General features: G+C 40.8%; 1 protein-coding gene across 10 annotated transcripts in view; it reads right to left on the bottom strand.

Annotated features, from left to right (window-relative positions):
• Window positions 1–13475, bottom strand: part of RUFY3 (RUN and FYVE domain containing 3) — a 51982-nt gene that overhangs the window by 18513 nt on the left and 19994 nt on the right. For 6 of the 10 annotated variants that reach the window (XM_065736745.1, XM_065736746.1, XM_065736739.1 and 3 more), the window contains 3 exons: window positions 4030–4203; window positions 2731–2848; window positions 830–931 (listed from right to left, as the gene is read on the bottom strand). In XM_065736745.1, the coding sequence (XP_065592817.1) occupies window positions 830–931; window positions 2731–2848; window positions 4030–4203 (394 nt within the window). Of the gene's footprint in view, window positions 1–829; window positions 932–2730; window positions 2849–4029; window positions 4204–12124; window positions 12251–13040; window positions 13334–13475 lie in introns of those variants that run through there. The other 4 variants (XM_065736743.1, XM_065736748.1, XM_065736744.1 and 1 more) reach the window with 4 other exon arrangements.

Below are 13475 nucleotides of genomic sequence, written 5' to 3'. Positions count from 1 at the left end.
TCAAGCAACAGTAATTCATGTAATTCATATAAACGTGTGCTGCTGCCCTGATCAAACATCTCTCAGTACTGTACATCTTCAGGTGACAATGGCCCATTAAGTAGGAGATCTGGACTCTCAACTGTTAAGCAGTGACACAAAGTAAGCATGAATGCTAAGTAGAAGAACAGCACAGTGAAAACTGAAGAATGGGCTTAACATTAGAGTTTTATTAATAGCATACCTCTACTACTCCACTAAATACTTCCCAAACACAAGCTGCCACATTTTCCAGAGGAAAGTAAAATGCAATATCAGTTATATCAAGCACAAACACTCAATGAAAATCTGAGTAAAGAAGCACCAACAAATGTATTAAGTTCTACTACTTCACACAAACATAGTAGATCAAAACTGTGGACTTAAAACTAATTTACATAGTTGTTGCTGTTCTTATGAATGGTAAAGATACAGAGTAAAATGACTTTCTACAAGTAAGATGGTGATAAAGTGACAAGGTCAGAAATAAAACTAGGGCCAAGGTCTTGTGAACAGAGAATGCTGTAGCTGTCTGTAAGAGTTATTCAACTGAACTGCCTCTTTGGACACAAGATTTCTTTATTCTAATAGATATTTGAGACAGTAAGGGTGAAAACATTGCCATTCTTGAATAAAGAAAGAAAATCAAGCATTTTTACTCCCCGGGATAAAATCTCTATGTTTCACAAACATTACCGCTTCTCAAGAGAAGTACACATACCCTTACCATGTGGACATAAAACATGCTAAAAAGACCTAACAGAGGGCAGAAGTGAACCTAACCAAATCTGAGAGAGAGTTCAAGGCTCACCTGAGAAGATCCTTTCTGTTAATCAGGGCTTTCATGTACTCTGAAAGTTTCTTCTGCATTAGAGCAAGGCGAAGCCAGGCTCTTCCTCTACCCACTGGTGTCCTACAAAGGCCAAGACCAATACAATTACACATGTACTGTAAAGCACACTCACAAACAGCATTAATAATCCTATTCAGTCTCAAGTTTCTACATCTTAAGATACAGCCGACACTGAAGAAAAGAGGGATATACCAGGTATATAAGTACAAGTAGTTACAGACAGGATTCTCATACAATCTTAGAATGGTTTAGTTTTGAACAGACCTTCAGAGAACATTTAGCAATTACCTATGCAACTGCTCCTTCTCTCATAATGTATTTGTTATCACAGTAGCAATATTTTCCTGACTTTAGCCTAGCTGGATACTATCACACAGAAATCAGCTGCTTCAATAAACCACCTTTTAACCCAAATTCAGTTTTTACAAGTCAGTAGAATACGTGTATAATTCAGCTCAGTGCTGATGGACAAGCAACACTCCTTCAGGTGTGATAAGCCTGCTAAGAATCCATAAAGACAAGTGAAAGCATAAATTCACTGCTGCTCAAGTATTTTGCTCATTTACACAGTCACAGGATCCAAGGGTACGGCCTCAGTCTTCCCTCCTCTGCTTCTCCGGATCATCTGAGGCACAAAGCTTTAAAAATATGGAGAACTGATATGATGCACCACAGTTCTGGCTCATCTACCCTGATACAGTGGCTGGGAGCCAGTACCAGATGCTCCAAAGGAAGGTATAAACCCCCTGTGTTGAACAGTGCTCCAAATAGAAGGAAATTTCTTTTCCATCTCCAGTAGTCTTACAGCAAACAGCAAGGAAAACAACTTATTTTCTAGCCTTAACTAGCATAAGTAGCAATTGCACATGGTTTATCATCATCTTCATTATTCCCTTTCGTCGTCTTTCTCGACCTCAACTAACACATGACATTTCATTTCCAAAGGGTTAGTGTATATTTAAGTCTATCTTTTAGAGAATTATTCAAAATCTGTCTTTTATTCTATAGCACGCTACAGTATTCCAGTATTCTCTTACAAGAAGAGATACCAGGAACTGTGACATGACTCTCCCAGCACCCCATGCTGGTCCTGTGAGCTGTTCCACGCAGACTCCTGCACAGCTCTCCAGTAAAAGCACTCTTCCATAGGTACATAGCTAAACACTAAACTGAAATGAGCTGTTACTGAATGTATTTAACTTTTTTTTGAGCAAAGAACATTTGATCTTTAGTCCTCTCATTCATACAAAAGCTTCCTCAAATCTTTTTTCTATTTGCTAGGCTGAAAGCCTTCACACTAACACTTCCTTTTTAGCAATGGACTAAGCAAATCTGAATGTGATGTCTGAAACGACTGTGCATTTTTTCCAGAAGCAACATATCCTCACAGAGCTTTCTTTCCTCTCCGCTTCAGCAAAAGCTAGTGTCTTCTCCAGCTCTGTGAGCCTTCCTTTCACACAAGCTTTAAAGGTTTATCTAATATATCTCAAAAGAAAAATGACCTCCATCAGGCTTGAAAGCACCTAACCCGTCATCACCTTCCTTCCAATTCCCTTTCCCTTCAGCCTAGCTTCAGGAAGTGGGTTGGTAAAGGCTCACTCCATTCCTAAAATCTACTGTCATTCATTCAGTGCTAGCAATATATGTACTACTGTCCATAAGACCCTTTAATACAAGAAGAGTATACTCTCCCTTTCCTTCTGCAGTTTCTTAACTATGGGTTACGAGCTATTTGCGTAAGCAATGAGTGGCAGGTGGATTCCTGAAGATCACAACTGTTCTTCCTTCTCTTCTTCAGGACCATTCTCACAACAAAAAATAACATATTAAGGACTTGTGCAGTAAAAGACTGTACTTACTTCAGACCTGGGAGATCCTTAACACTTGCTGTAATCTCTGCAGCTTCAGGAACAAGTTTTTCTACTAGTTCTAAAGGTCCCCAGAATGACTTATTTTGCCCAAGAAAGGTCTTTTTGGCTAAAAAAGGAAAATACATAAAATTAGCCCATTAAGCCTACGTTGATTATTTACGTACTCAAACATGATCAGAAGTGAATGAACTGTTGACAGAAAGAGTCTACTGGGACTACTAGTGAGCACATACAAAAGATTATTTCTCATGCCCAAAAGTGGCAATTACTGACTCCATTCAAATAAAGTAGTAGGAGCTTAACATAGATGCCAAAAATAGTTTCATACAACTCAAATAATGCAAGGCAACACCCAGAAATAGCCAGAAACCCAGACTCGCTGCTAGAGGCAAACGTTTCTCCTAGGATGTTGTCACTGACCCTGAGTTACAACCAACATGTGCACAGAAATTTTCCTTCGCTATCGCATTACAAGGAAAAGAACCACATCATTTTGAATCTACTCCTCTGTAGTTCCCAGGGGCTTTTCTGAAGGAGGAGAGGATGCATAGAGAAGGTTTCTAGCGACTCCTATATACTGTCATCAGCAAATGGATAGAAACAACAAAAGCTGACGAGTATGGATACCTCTCCCTTGCCAAACTATGTTAACCAGCGCAGGAATCACTCCGCCCATGCGTAATGCTGAATGAAGCTTTTTCAGAAAGCACCACAGGAAGTACGTACAGCTCCTGAGAGGAAGTTTAATATCATCCACTTTTCATCTCAAGGCAGGGGCAGCAAACAAGAAAACTAGCATAGTCCTTCGCAGTTGTAGTTGTAACTTCATGTTCCATAGTTAAATATATGCTATGTTTGCAATTTAAAAAAGCAGCTTACAAGACATTAGCTGCAATAAATAAAAATCCTCGTTTTAATAGAACAACTCAAGAGTTGCAGATCTTCTTCCAGCAAAAGAAGCACAGCCCCTCTGAGGAAGTGCAGAAAAAATGGAGTCATGAGTTTGCTGCAGAGGCTGCTTTAGCCCTGAAGACTTGGTTATACTTGAGTAACATCAGAAAAGCTGTTTTAAAAGTGATAAGCAGTTGCAACAATGGAGCTTTTCACCTGCAGCACTACACCTTCAGCAGACTTTCTTCTTTTTCTGCACCCTGTCAAGTCACCTGTGATCACAGATGCCCTGCTCAACCTCTGCTGAATATCAAGCCAGACTTTTAAAACAGTATTTTTCTCCTGCTCCTACGCTGTGACAAAGAGGCCAGGAGGACTCCTCTCAAGTAAGGTTACCTTTCAAGCCGTGTTTAAGGCAATGTTCCATCACAACGAAGAACTGCTGAAGAGGTGCATAGTCAGAGTCCAGCGTCCTGCCCAGGTTAAGTGCTGATTCGATCAACCCCTTGATACTCAGTTTTGCCATGTTCATCAGGTTCATGCGTTCATTAGCCATGAGATAATTAGGATCTATTGAAAATAGAAGAAAAATACAGTTGAGTAACAAAGGTTTATTACAGTAATACATCCCATCTCTCTTATCTTTCAGCACCGAAGATGTTTTTAGTGGCAGTGATAGTTTAAAGAGAGGAGCTCTTTTCAGACTTTTCTCAAGAAAAATCAAAATGAACTAGCAATTTACAATGAAAGCCATACTGACATAGGACTAGGTGATAGTTTAAGAATTGAGAAATCTTATATTAACTAAAAAATCCTTAATTTTTCAAGAAAGAACAGCTTGGAAGCAGACATTAATATTGCACTTTACACCTTGACAATGTATTCCTGACTGCTACAGCTGTCATGTCCTCCAGCTCAAAGTCCTGGCTATACCCAGCAATGATAACCCTTAAGAATTCTGCAGCTGTGACTTGGTCTTCAATCTAAAGACAAGCATGAATCCTCTCACACTTAATCCATCAATGATCCTTCTTCTCCCAGTGTTGCATCTTTCATGACTTTTCATATAACAGTGCCAATTCCCATCTGTCTTCATTTTATCGTAAGCACTTATACATTTTATCAGCAAAATAGGGAGCATGGCTCCTTTGACAACTTGCTTTCAAGTCCACCACACACAGACCTTCCTCAAGCCTATATTCTCCCTCTTACATTTTATAAAAACCCAGACATTTATACTTGCTAGCTGTTTCTCTGCAAGAAACAAGTAGACATTCATTTCCTGAAGTACACCCTACCTGCAGGCCTCCTGCTCCCTGATCTGTCTCTGGTACAGCATGATGCACTGATGCCCACAACCCAGTATGAGTGTGCCTCTTCACAGGCATCATCAATTCACTTACAACACCTGAAGAAACAGTATCACTAACAAGATCACTGATCTCATAACCAGAGTAAAACCAGACCTCACAAGAGCTGAGTGGAAGGGGACAATCACCTCCGTCTCCCTGCTGGCCGCCCCTTTTTAAATGCAGCCCAGGATACAGTTGGCCCTCCAGGCTGCAAGTGTGCACTGCTGACTCATATCCGGCTTTTCTTCTACCAGGACCCCCAAGTCTTTCTCCACAGGGCTGCTCCCCAGGAGTTCTTCCCTCAGTCTGTATGAATACCAGGGATTGCCCTGGCCCAAGTGCAACACCTTGCGCTGGCCCTGTTGAACCTCATTAGGTTCACATGGCTCTACTTCTCCAGCCTGTCCAGGTTCATGGGGATGGCTTCCCCTCCCTCCAGTTTTTTCAACTGCCCTGCTCAGCTTGGTGTACTACCACTGCAGTGAGGCATCTGGTCAGCACACACCTGCCAAAGAAAACGCAAGGAGGAAATCCTCACAGAACCACTGATCACACTGACCTACATTTCCATCACGTCCTGATGGTTGCAAAGCACTACAGGCCCAGTAACCCAAAGTTGATATAAGCAGTACTTAATTTTAGTGACCTGTAACTGTATCCAAAACAAGCAATAAGAAGAATAGCTGCTACTGCCTGATAGAGACTTCCTGTGTCAGAAAAAGGAGATGATGAAAGGCACTTCAGCGTTAGCAGAGGAAAACCAACTACTCAAGTGGGGACACAATCACCTCCTGAAAAACTATAAAAGGAGGTCAAACAACAGCACTGGGGAAACCCAGGAACAAGCCAAATCTACCTCAGAAGCATTCCATGTTCCAGTGCCCACAGGTCTAAAGCTAGCTGGCACCCAAGGTGGTGATGGCTCATTATTGCTGCTTTGTTTTTGATGGTTTGTCTGCCAGTGGATAGGTTGTTCTTATCCAGGATGCTGATGGTTCAAAGAAACACTCTGTGCTATCACTCTAGCAACTCTAGAGTGGTAGGATCCTGGTAGGTCCTGCACAGAGGAGCTCAAGGAAGGAAGGCATGAAGAAAGGGAGACGTACAGACAGTGCTGGGCAATGCCAACTGGAATGGCCACTGATCAACACCCACAACTCTAATCTAACTTCAGGCCATGCCTGCTGCCGTGGAAGAATGCCCACCTGTTTAGAGAAGCATCAGACAAGTTCAGATGTTCCTGTGTGCACCTGTAAAGGTTGCCTTCTAAAAGCACAAGCATCACTCCAGTATTTGATCCTGACACAAAATTATGCTTTGTGTTGGTACCACGATTCAAAATTCATTTAGAACAAGCTCAGCTACTAAAAAACAGCCAGCTCCCTCCTTCAGTACTTCTGGCAGTTTTACTCCATCTACAGCATGCCTATGCTTCCAACCAAGGCAGATAAACCAGTAAAAAATCTGTTCTCTGAAGTAGTTATCACATGTGCCCACAAATGAATATGGTGCTGTGGTAAAAGAAAACGAGGTTTATTATTGAAATACATTATGAAATCTAGGGTGAATGAGATTATTTGCCTTGCCAGGTTCTGAAGAACAGCTCCTGTACCAGGGGAAGCTGTGCATACCACTCTCAATAATGAGATTAGAGCCTTTCAAAAAAAAACCAAAAACAAACAACAACAACAGAACAACTGCATCTATGTCTCCTTAACATTGCTGATCATTAACTACAACTAGACTTAAATCACACTGATAATCACAGCTTCTAATTTTTTATTCCCTATAATGGAACAGCGAGATACAGGAAGATGGAGAGACCTTTATCTTTTCTTATCAAGCTTTTCCCCTGTAAGTAACAGCCCTGTACATGGTATAGAGCTGTGTGAGCAATCTGTTGATCTCACTGGTAGCAAGGCAGGTATTCAAAGAGAATCTGCTTAAGTGGCAAATCAATCATAAGTGCAAAATTAAAGGAACTGTACAAGATAGGCTATAACCACTGCCTAAGTAATGTTTGCTGTGTAGTTATGCTATATGGATAGATTCTAAGAACACTGCTCAGCATTAGGGTACTGCTCCCCTATATACACTCACAGGAAACTATACACATTTCCTCCAGTACTGAAAGCTGCTGCCTCCTGCAGACTTACACTAAGGTTAAAGGATAGCCTATGCATTTCAAGGCAACATGTGGCAGTCACAGACTTTTGACTTGCAGATAGCCATACATATCAACTGGGTCCACTGCAACACTGATGTTAAAAAAAAAAACACAAATGGATGTGTATACGTTCAAGACAATCAGATTCTTTCAACACTCTTAAAGGACAAGAGCTAACAAGCAGATGAACGTGCTTAATTAAAGAAGGGAAAGCAGGGCTATAAGTTCATTTAAAATCATGGCCTGAAGAATTAAAATATCATTTCACTGAAAAATGCTTTAATAACATTAACAAATTAAAGATTGCTTCTTCATCAGTATGTTGTGAATGATGGTGCCCCGTGTATGAAACTGCAACCCTGCCCACAGCACTTAGTTGGAAAGAGGTGATCTTTAAAGGCCCCTTCCAACCCCAACTTCTCTATGATTAACTGTGATAACAGATCAAAGACTTTCTCAAAATATAAAATCCTAAATGATGTATATCCTTGTAATATTCACTATGACGTACAATTTCAAAATTGAGTCTGAAAGAGCAGACTAAGCAAGCAATAACTTTTTCACAGTAAGACTGTCCAGGATAACCCACCCACCTTCTGCTTTGACAGACATCAAATGTGACTGACATCCTCCAACTTTCTACCTTGAACTGAAGAAACACAGCCCACGTTTTACCACAAATACCACACTGAAAACATGAATACTAAAACCTTGGCTCTTACGCTCTGTCTTTCAATGTGCCTTGGATTTCAATTCAAGTAATCTTAAATTCAAGACAATATTGCTATTTAAAAATCACAGCTTCAAGATGATGGCCATTTTTGCTAAGCAGCAACCTTGAACGTGACCACATGCACAGTGGTCCTGGTAGCACAGGGCTTGCATTCCAATAAAATGGCAGGTGTTAAATAATGAGCTGATCCTACAGTTTCCCTAAAATACCAAATTTGCAGGTTTCTGCAGATGTAAAACTGTGCCACAATCATTCACATGCAAACAGCATGAAAAGCAAATGTTCCTGAGAATCTTTCATGAACAACCTTTCAAAACATCCAAGAAACTCAAGAACCCTGGCAAATCATAGAATCATTATGGTTGGAAAGACCACAAAGATCATCTCATTCATGGGCATCCAACCTTCTGGCTTGGCTGGCAAGTGCATGGAGTGAAGAGGAATTGTCTTAGGTGACATGCACGTAAGTTGTTCTCAAAGTAATGCCTCCTATTTATTTCCCTGCCAACTACAACAGCTACAAAGAACACAATAACACTACTGGATAGGGCAAATTTTCTGCAACAAAAAACTACTTTTCCACAAAGTCACCAAAATTGGCCATGCATTTTCATCAGTGATGAGCAACAGCCAAATCAGAACCAGTAGAAGTGACCCACTGTCACTGTTGCCACTGCTGAAACATACCATCAATGTTCAGCAAGCATCAATTAACATCACTGTTTCCAGGAATTCAATGCCACTCCTTTGCTCCATACACACTTTCACATCAGATGCCATTCTGTCAGATCGCCCCTCTGCTACCATCTGTCACACAGCAACAACATGTAAGGGAATACTGGTGGGAAGGTTCAACCTCTGCTGCCACACCACCAACCTCTGACATCATGGGCCCACATAATAAAATAGGAGGCACTACTTTCAAAGCAGCCCTCATATATATTAACAGTATTGTGTATTTTAAGTAAAAAAACCTATTTCAATTATTAATGTTTTAAGAAAAATACTTCAAAAGAAAAAAAAAAGCATAGCAATCATGGCATTTGCCCTTGTTTTTGTGAAACTAACACACCAGGCTGTTCGATGACAGTGGCTGAAGTTCCCCGTGAGCCATCAAGGTGTTCATCAGAGATTGTTAATGAAATTTGACTCTTCATGTGCTTCATCCTTCACAACTGTTCACAAATGTATGCACTGACAAGAAGAAATTACATAAATAAGGCGTGGCTGTGAAGCAAGGGATCTTCCTCTCTGCTAAAACAGGGATTATGAAAGGCTAGTAGAGACACAATCAGATTTTTTAATTGAATATCTGATTGCAACTCTATATATTCCATTTGAACATTTGCAGGCAATGCATTTATATCAACTGAAAATGGGGTCACAAACATAAATTGATGACTTCTTTTGTCAATCTTGAAATCCATTCTCAAACTCCTTTATCAAACCAGAAAGCACAGCTGCATGTACTTTGCCGTTCAGAGCCCTGTGTATCAAAATGCATAGTTATGTGCCACCACTGCCCTCCCCATGCCTGTGTTTTGGCTGATACAGCGTTGTTTGTAGTACATGGACAATTCTGGGTGTTGCTGAGTGATGAGTGCGTGCTGTTGAGGTGAAGTCAGCACCATAATGACAGGAGGCAGTTGTACTGCCAACAGTGCTGAGCCTGTGTGGCCCACAGGTTGGACATGCTTGATCTAGTCCAACTGCCAATGCATCGCCATACCACTAAACCATGTCACTCAGTGCGACACCTACCCTTTTTCATGTACTTAGGAACCTAAAAAGTCAAGAAAAAAACCTTAAAATCTGCTCCAAGTAATGCCTATTGAATAGTATTTCATCAAGATTCTCCATACAGCAAATCCATTTTAAATCAAGAATCGAAATCTGAAATTTAGAAAAACTACTGCTTTGTATGGCAGAGAAATGATACTGAGATTAACTGAGACATATCAGTGACGAAGCACTGGCTTTCTATGCAAACCAGACAGCTACCCTCAGCGCACTGAGTTTCAGTTCAGCAAATTCGCATTAGGGAAGACATTAGTTCTACTTGTTCAGGCTCTGAAATCATGAACATGTGTATAATTTCAAATAAACGCATAAAGCAAATCTCTAGATAAATTAAGGGCTTGAACTGTCTTGTTCCCAGCCTCTGTTCTGCCACACTTTACAACACAGAGGGTGAGAAAATTCCCTGGGAAAAGCTGAAGCTGTCTCTCCACAAGTTACTGATGAGGAGCCGAGAAACAACGCACATCAGACTACCATTGTGAGGAAGAGGTGATACACCTTCTGTTTCCCATAAACCAAGCCCCTTAGAGGTAAACAGCAATTAAAAATGAATGTTCACAACGGAAAAAACAGAGGTATATATATTTCTAAACAAAAATGTTATATTCTACTAGTTGCTTTTCTTCTGCATTCAGAATTCAACCTGTCTACTCTGAGGGACAGAATAAACTGGAAAGCAGCTGTACTAACACCAAACTACTAAAATGACATCTCATTTCCTGAGAGAAACATCACTTATTGAGATTACATGGTGCATTGTTTGTTCTTGCTATTATGCTCTTCATAATTCAGACACTGATGGATTGAAGCCATCCTCTGCTAGGCTTTCAGGTGATGGTTGGACTAGGTGATCTTAGTGGTCTTTTCCAATCTTAATGATTCTATGACTCTTTGTGCTTGTTTGGGGGGGAAAGCACATTCCATTACCAGGGAGGGCACACAGTGGGCATCTAAGGCTTACAGAAAAGCAGAACAGAGTGATGATCGTGGCAAGCAGGCATAAGGGAAGACGAACAAAAGACAGACACTTTGAATGTATCTTTGAAATACATTTCACCACCACCTCACTCCACAGGTGCAAAAAACCTGTACAGTGTTTCACAGGGGAAAAAACAAACAAACAAAAAAAACCCAAATCCCTTTCTTCCTTAAACACAAAGGAAGAAAGCTGGAGGTGCTGGGCAGAATGAACTGTTGTGTCAGGACAGAGCACATCTCTCACAGCTGAGAAAAGCCAGCTGAGCATACCAGCACAATGGGCAAGCATGTAACTGAGCACAGCAGTTCAGAAAGGCAGCACCCACAGGCTCTATCAGAACCTACAGAACCCAAAGGCTCTATCTAGAACCCCAAGTCTTACACAGATGTGCTCCATTTAACTGTACTGTTTGGCTTTACCAAGAATTTATACAACGTATAAACTGTACTATAAATAAACAAATGTGGGTGTTCTATTGTTGGTTGTTTTTTTGCTTTGTTTGCTTTAAAGATTCTAACAGTGATGATTAGACCAAAGCTAAACAAAGCACTGGTAAGAAAACAGCCACTGTGCTATTCAAGTCGCAAAAAGAACCGAAATGCATCTGCTGACATTGTTCCTTTGGGGTTATCAGTATGGAAATAACAAGACGTGTGCTCTCACGGCTTGTGGCTGTCAGCAGCCCCAGCCTTACCTTCTACTTTAAGATGGCTGCTTTTAAGGAATTTGGCCTATACAGATATATGCCCCAATTCACTCGTACTCTGAAATCTGTATTATTCCTATTGATGAACACTGAAACTTCTCAGGCACAAGTAGAAAACTTCTTCAACTCCAAAAAGCATTTGCTGCAGACACCTCCAGCCCAACCGTGCACAGACACGCTTTGTCCCTTCTGCAAGGTCTCGCTTTGATATTTCCAAAGTATTTCAGAAACTCTGGGGCGTTTTCTGAAATCTTAGATTAAAATTTAGCTTCTAAATACTGCTTCACCTTATTGCATTTATATCAGGATCAGGAAAATAACTGTCCCAGAATCCACTTCATATGAGAAAGCCAATTAACTTTCTCTACCTTCACCTGATGGTCCAAAATTGGTAGCAAGTTTCTGGTTGATTGGTTGTGTTATTTTATTTTAATAATGAAGGAACTGGTAAAATTCAGTGGAAAATCATTCACAACAACCATTTTAAATGTGAATTAATACAATTGAAAGAGTAACACATAAACACCAGCGACCAAAGACATTTTCTTTAGCACACTAACAATAGAAACCCAACATCTAGCACACATAGCATGTTCTGGCTGTGAACCTGGTGCAACCAGACAAGCATGTTCAGAAAGCCACAGCTATAAGCACAGCAAAGGAAAACTGCATTTTGCACCCAGGATCAAAATCATAAATCAAAAGCCAATGGTAAGTGGAAATAATAGCTGAAAGATGTTGGTGTGGCACGCACCTTCAGTATCATCACGCAATTGCTCCACCACATCTGTCAAATCCTCCCAAGAGTCTTTGCAAACAGCAAAAAGAAAGGAAAAGAAAGAAAATGTCATGCAAGCCATGATCTAAAGGAAAGATTCAAAATCAAGGCATAAGGGAAGGATAACTGAAAGGGAGATTCACATCATACAAAACTCAGTTCATATTAGCAGGAAATTTGCAAGTCAAAAGGGTTTGTTAGTCCGCACAAAGCAATACAGGGAAGCTTTTTGTTTTTTTCAGCTCAAGAGACAAATTAAGGCAGCTTTCAATAGAACTTGAGAAACTTTGCTAGTTCTTCACATTAAGACAGACAATACTGTAATACAATACAACCTAAAAGGAAAAGCAAAGAAATAAATTATTTTTTAGAAGATTAAAGCACTCAAATTTTGGTATTTATACAACATCAGCATTTGCTTCAGTTTCTTCCTACCCAGCCCCCAAAAGACCCCCCAAGATAAGAGAGAATTACAACTACACAGAAAAAGCAAGCACGGCAAGCTCTGCACATTTCAGGAAAAAGACACACCGAGAAGTTTTTAAATTGACTTCTGTGGAACTCTTAACTCTGCTACAACCATCTGTTCAAATGAAAAATGGTACAAAGAGCATCGATCCAGCATAACCCAGACTCAGGTCACTGGTTTCATGTTTTCATTTCAACTTCAGTTCACTACAGTCTTGATTAGACAACAACCCTTTTTTCACTGCTGGGAGCCCACGGGTGGTTGGCAGGCACGGCGAGGAGGTGGGTGTCCCAGGAGAGGATCAAGCAGGACAGGGAGAACTTGTTTCAGCACACCCACTAATTCCCTAGTTTTGAACCCACAAACAAAACTAGACAAAGCCCTGGACATCTGAACCCTGATTATTTTCAGCTCCCTACTTACATGCCTGCTCTCCCCAGCACTTAAGTGCAAACCGGTGAACGTCCAAACCACAGGAAACACTCTATTCCCCTTCACACGCCAACTGTGCCTAAGTCCTGAGCAAAGTACACATCCTGCTAGGACCTCCTCCCTCCCACAGAAAACCTATCACTATGCCGCCTCCTGCCACGGGACTCCGTGCTGGCAAACAAGCAGCACATTCAGTCTCTACAGTTAAAGAAAAACACCTAAATACCACCACAAGTAATAATTCAGCTGATCCCCAAAAGCTTCTTATGCTGCAGTGCTACTGACCAACCACCATCTTATCCTCAGAAACCGTTTTATTCAAAGAGATGATTTTTAGAAACCAGTTTCCTTCATAGCCCAGAAATTCCCTTCTGCCCCTATGGCTAAGCATTACTGTAATAAAGAGAGCAGCAGCAAACAACCCTT

Source organism: Cyrtonyx montezumae, unplaced genomic scaffold (genome assembly GCF_038088225.1).
Source record: "Cyrtonyx montezumae isolate F1298 unplaced genomic scaffold, pur_monq_1.0 scaffold_2, whole genome shotgun sequence".
Lineage (NCBI taxonomy): Eukaryota > Metazoa > Chordata > Aves > Galliformes > Odontophoridae > Cyrtonyx > Cyrtonyx montezumae.
Note: the sequence above shows the minus strand (reverse complement) of the source record. Positions and strands in the feature narration are given on the sequence as shown.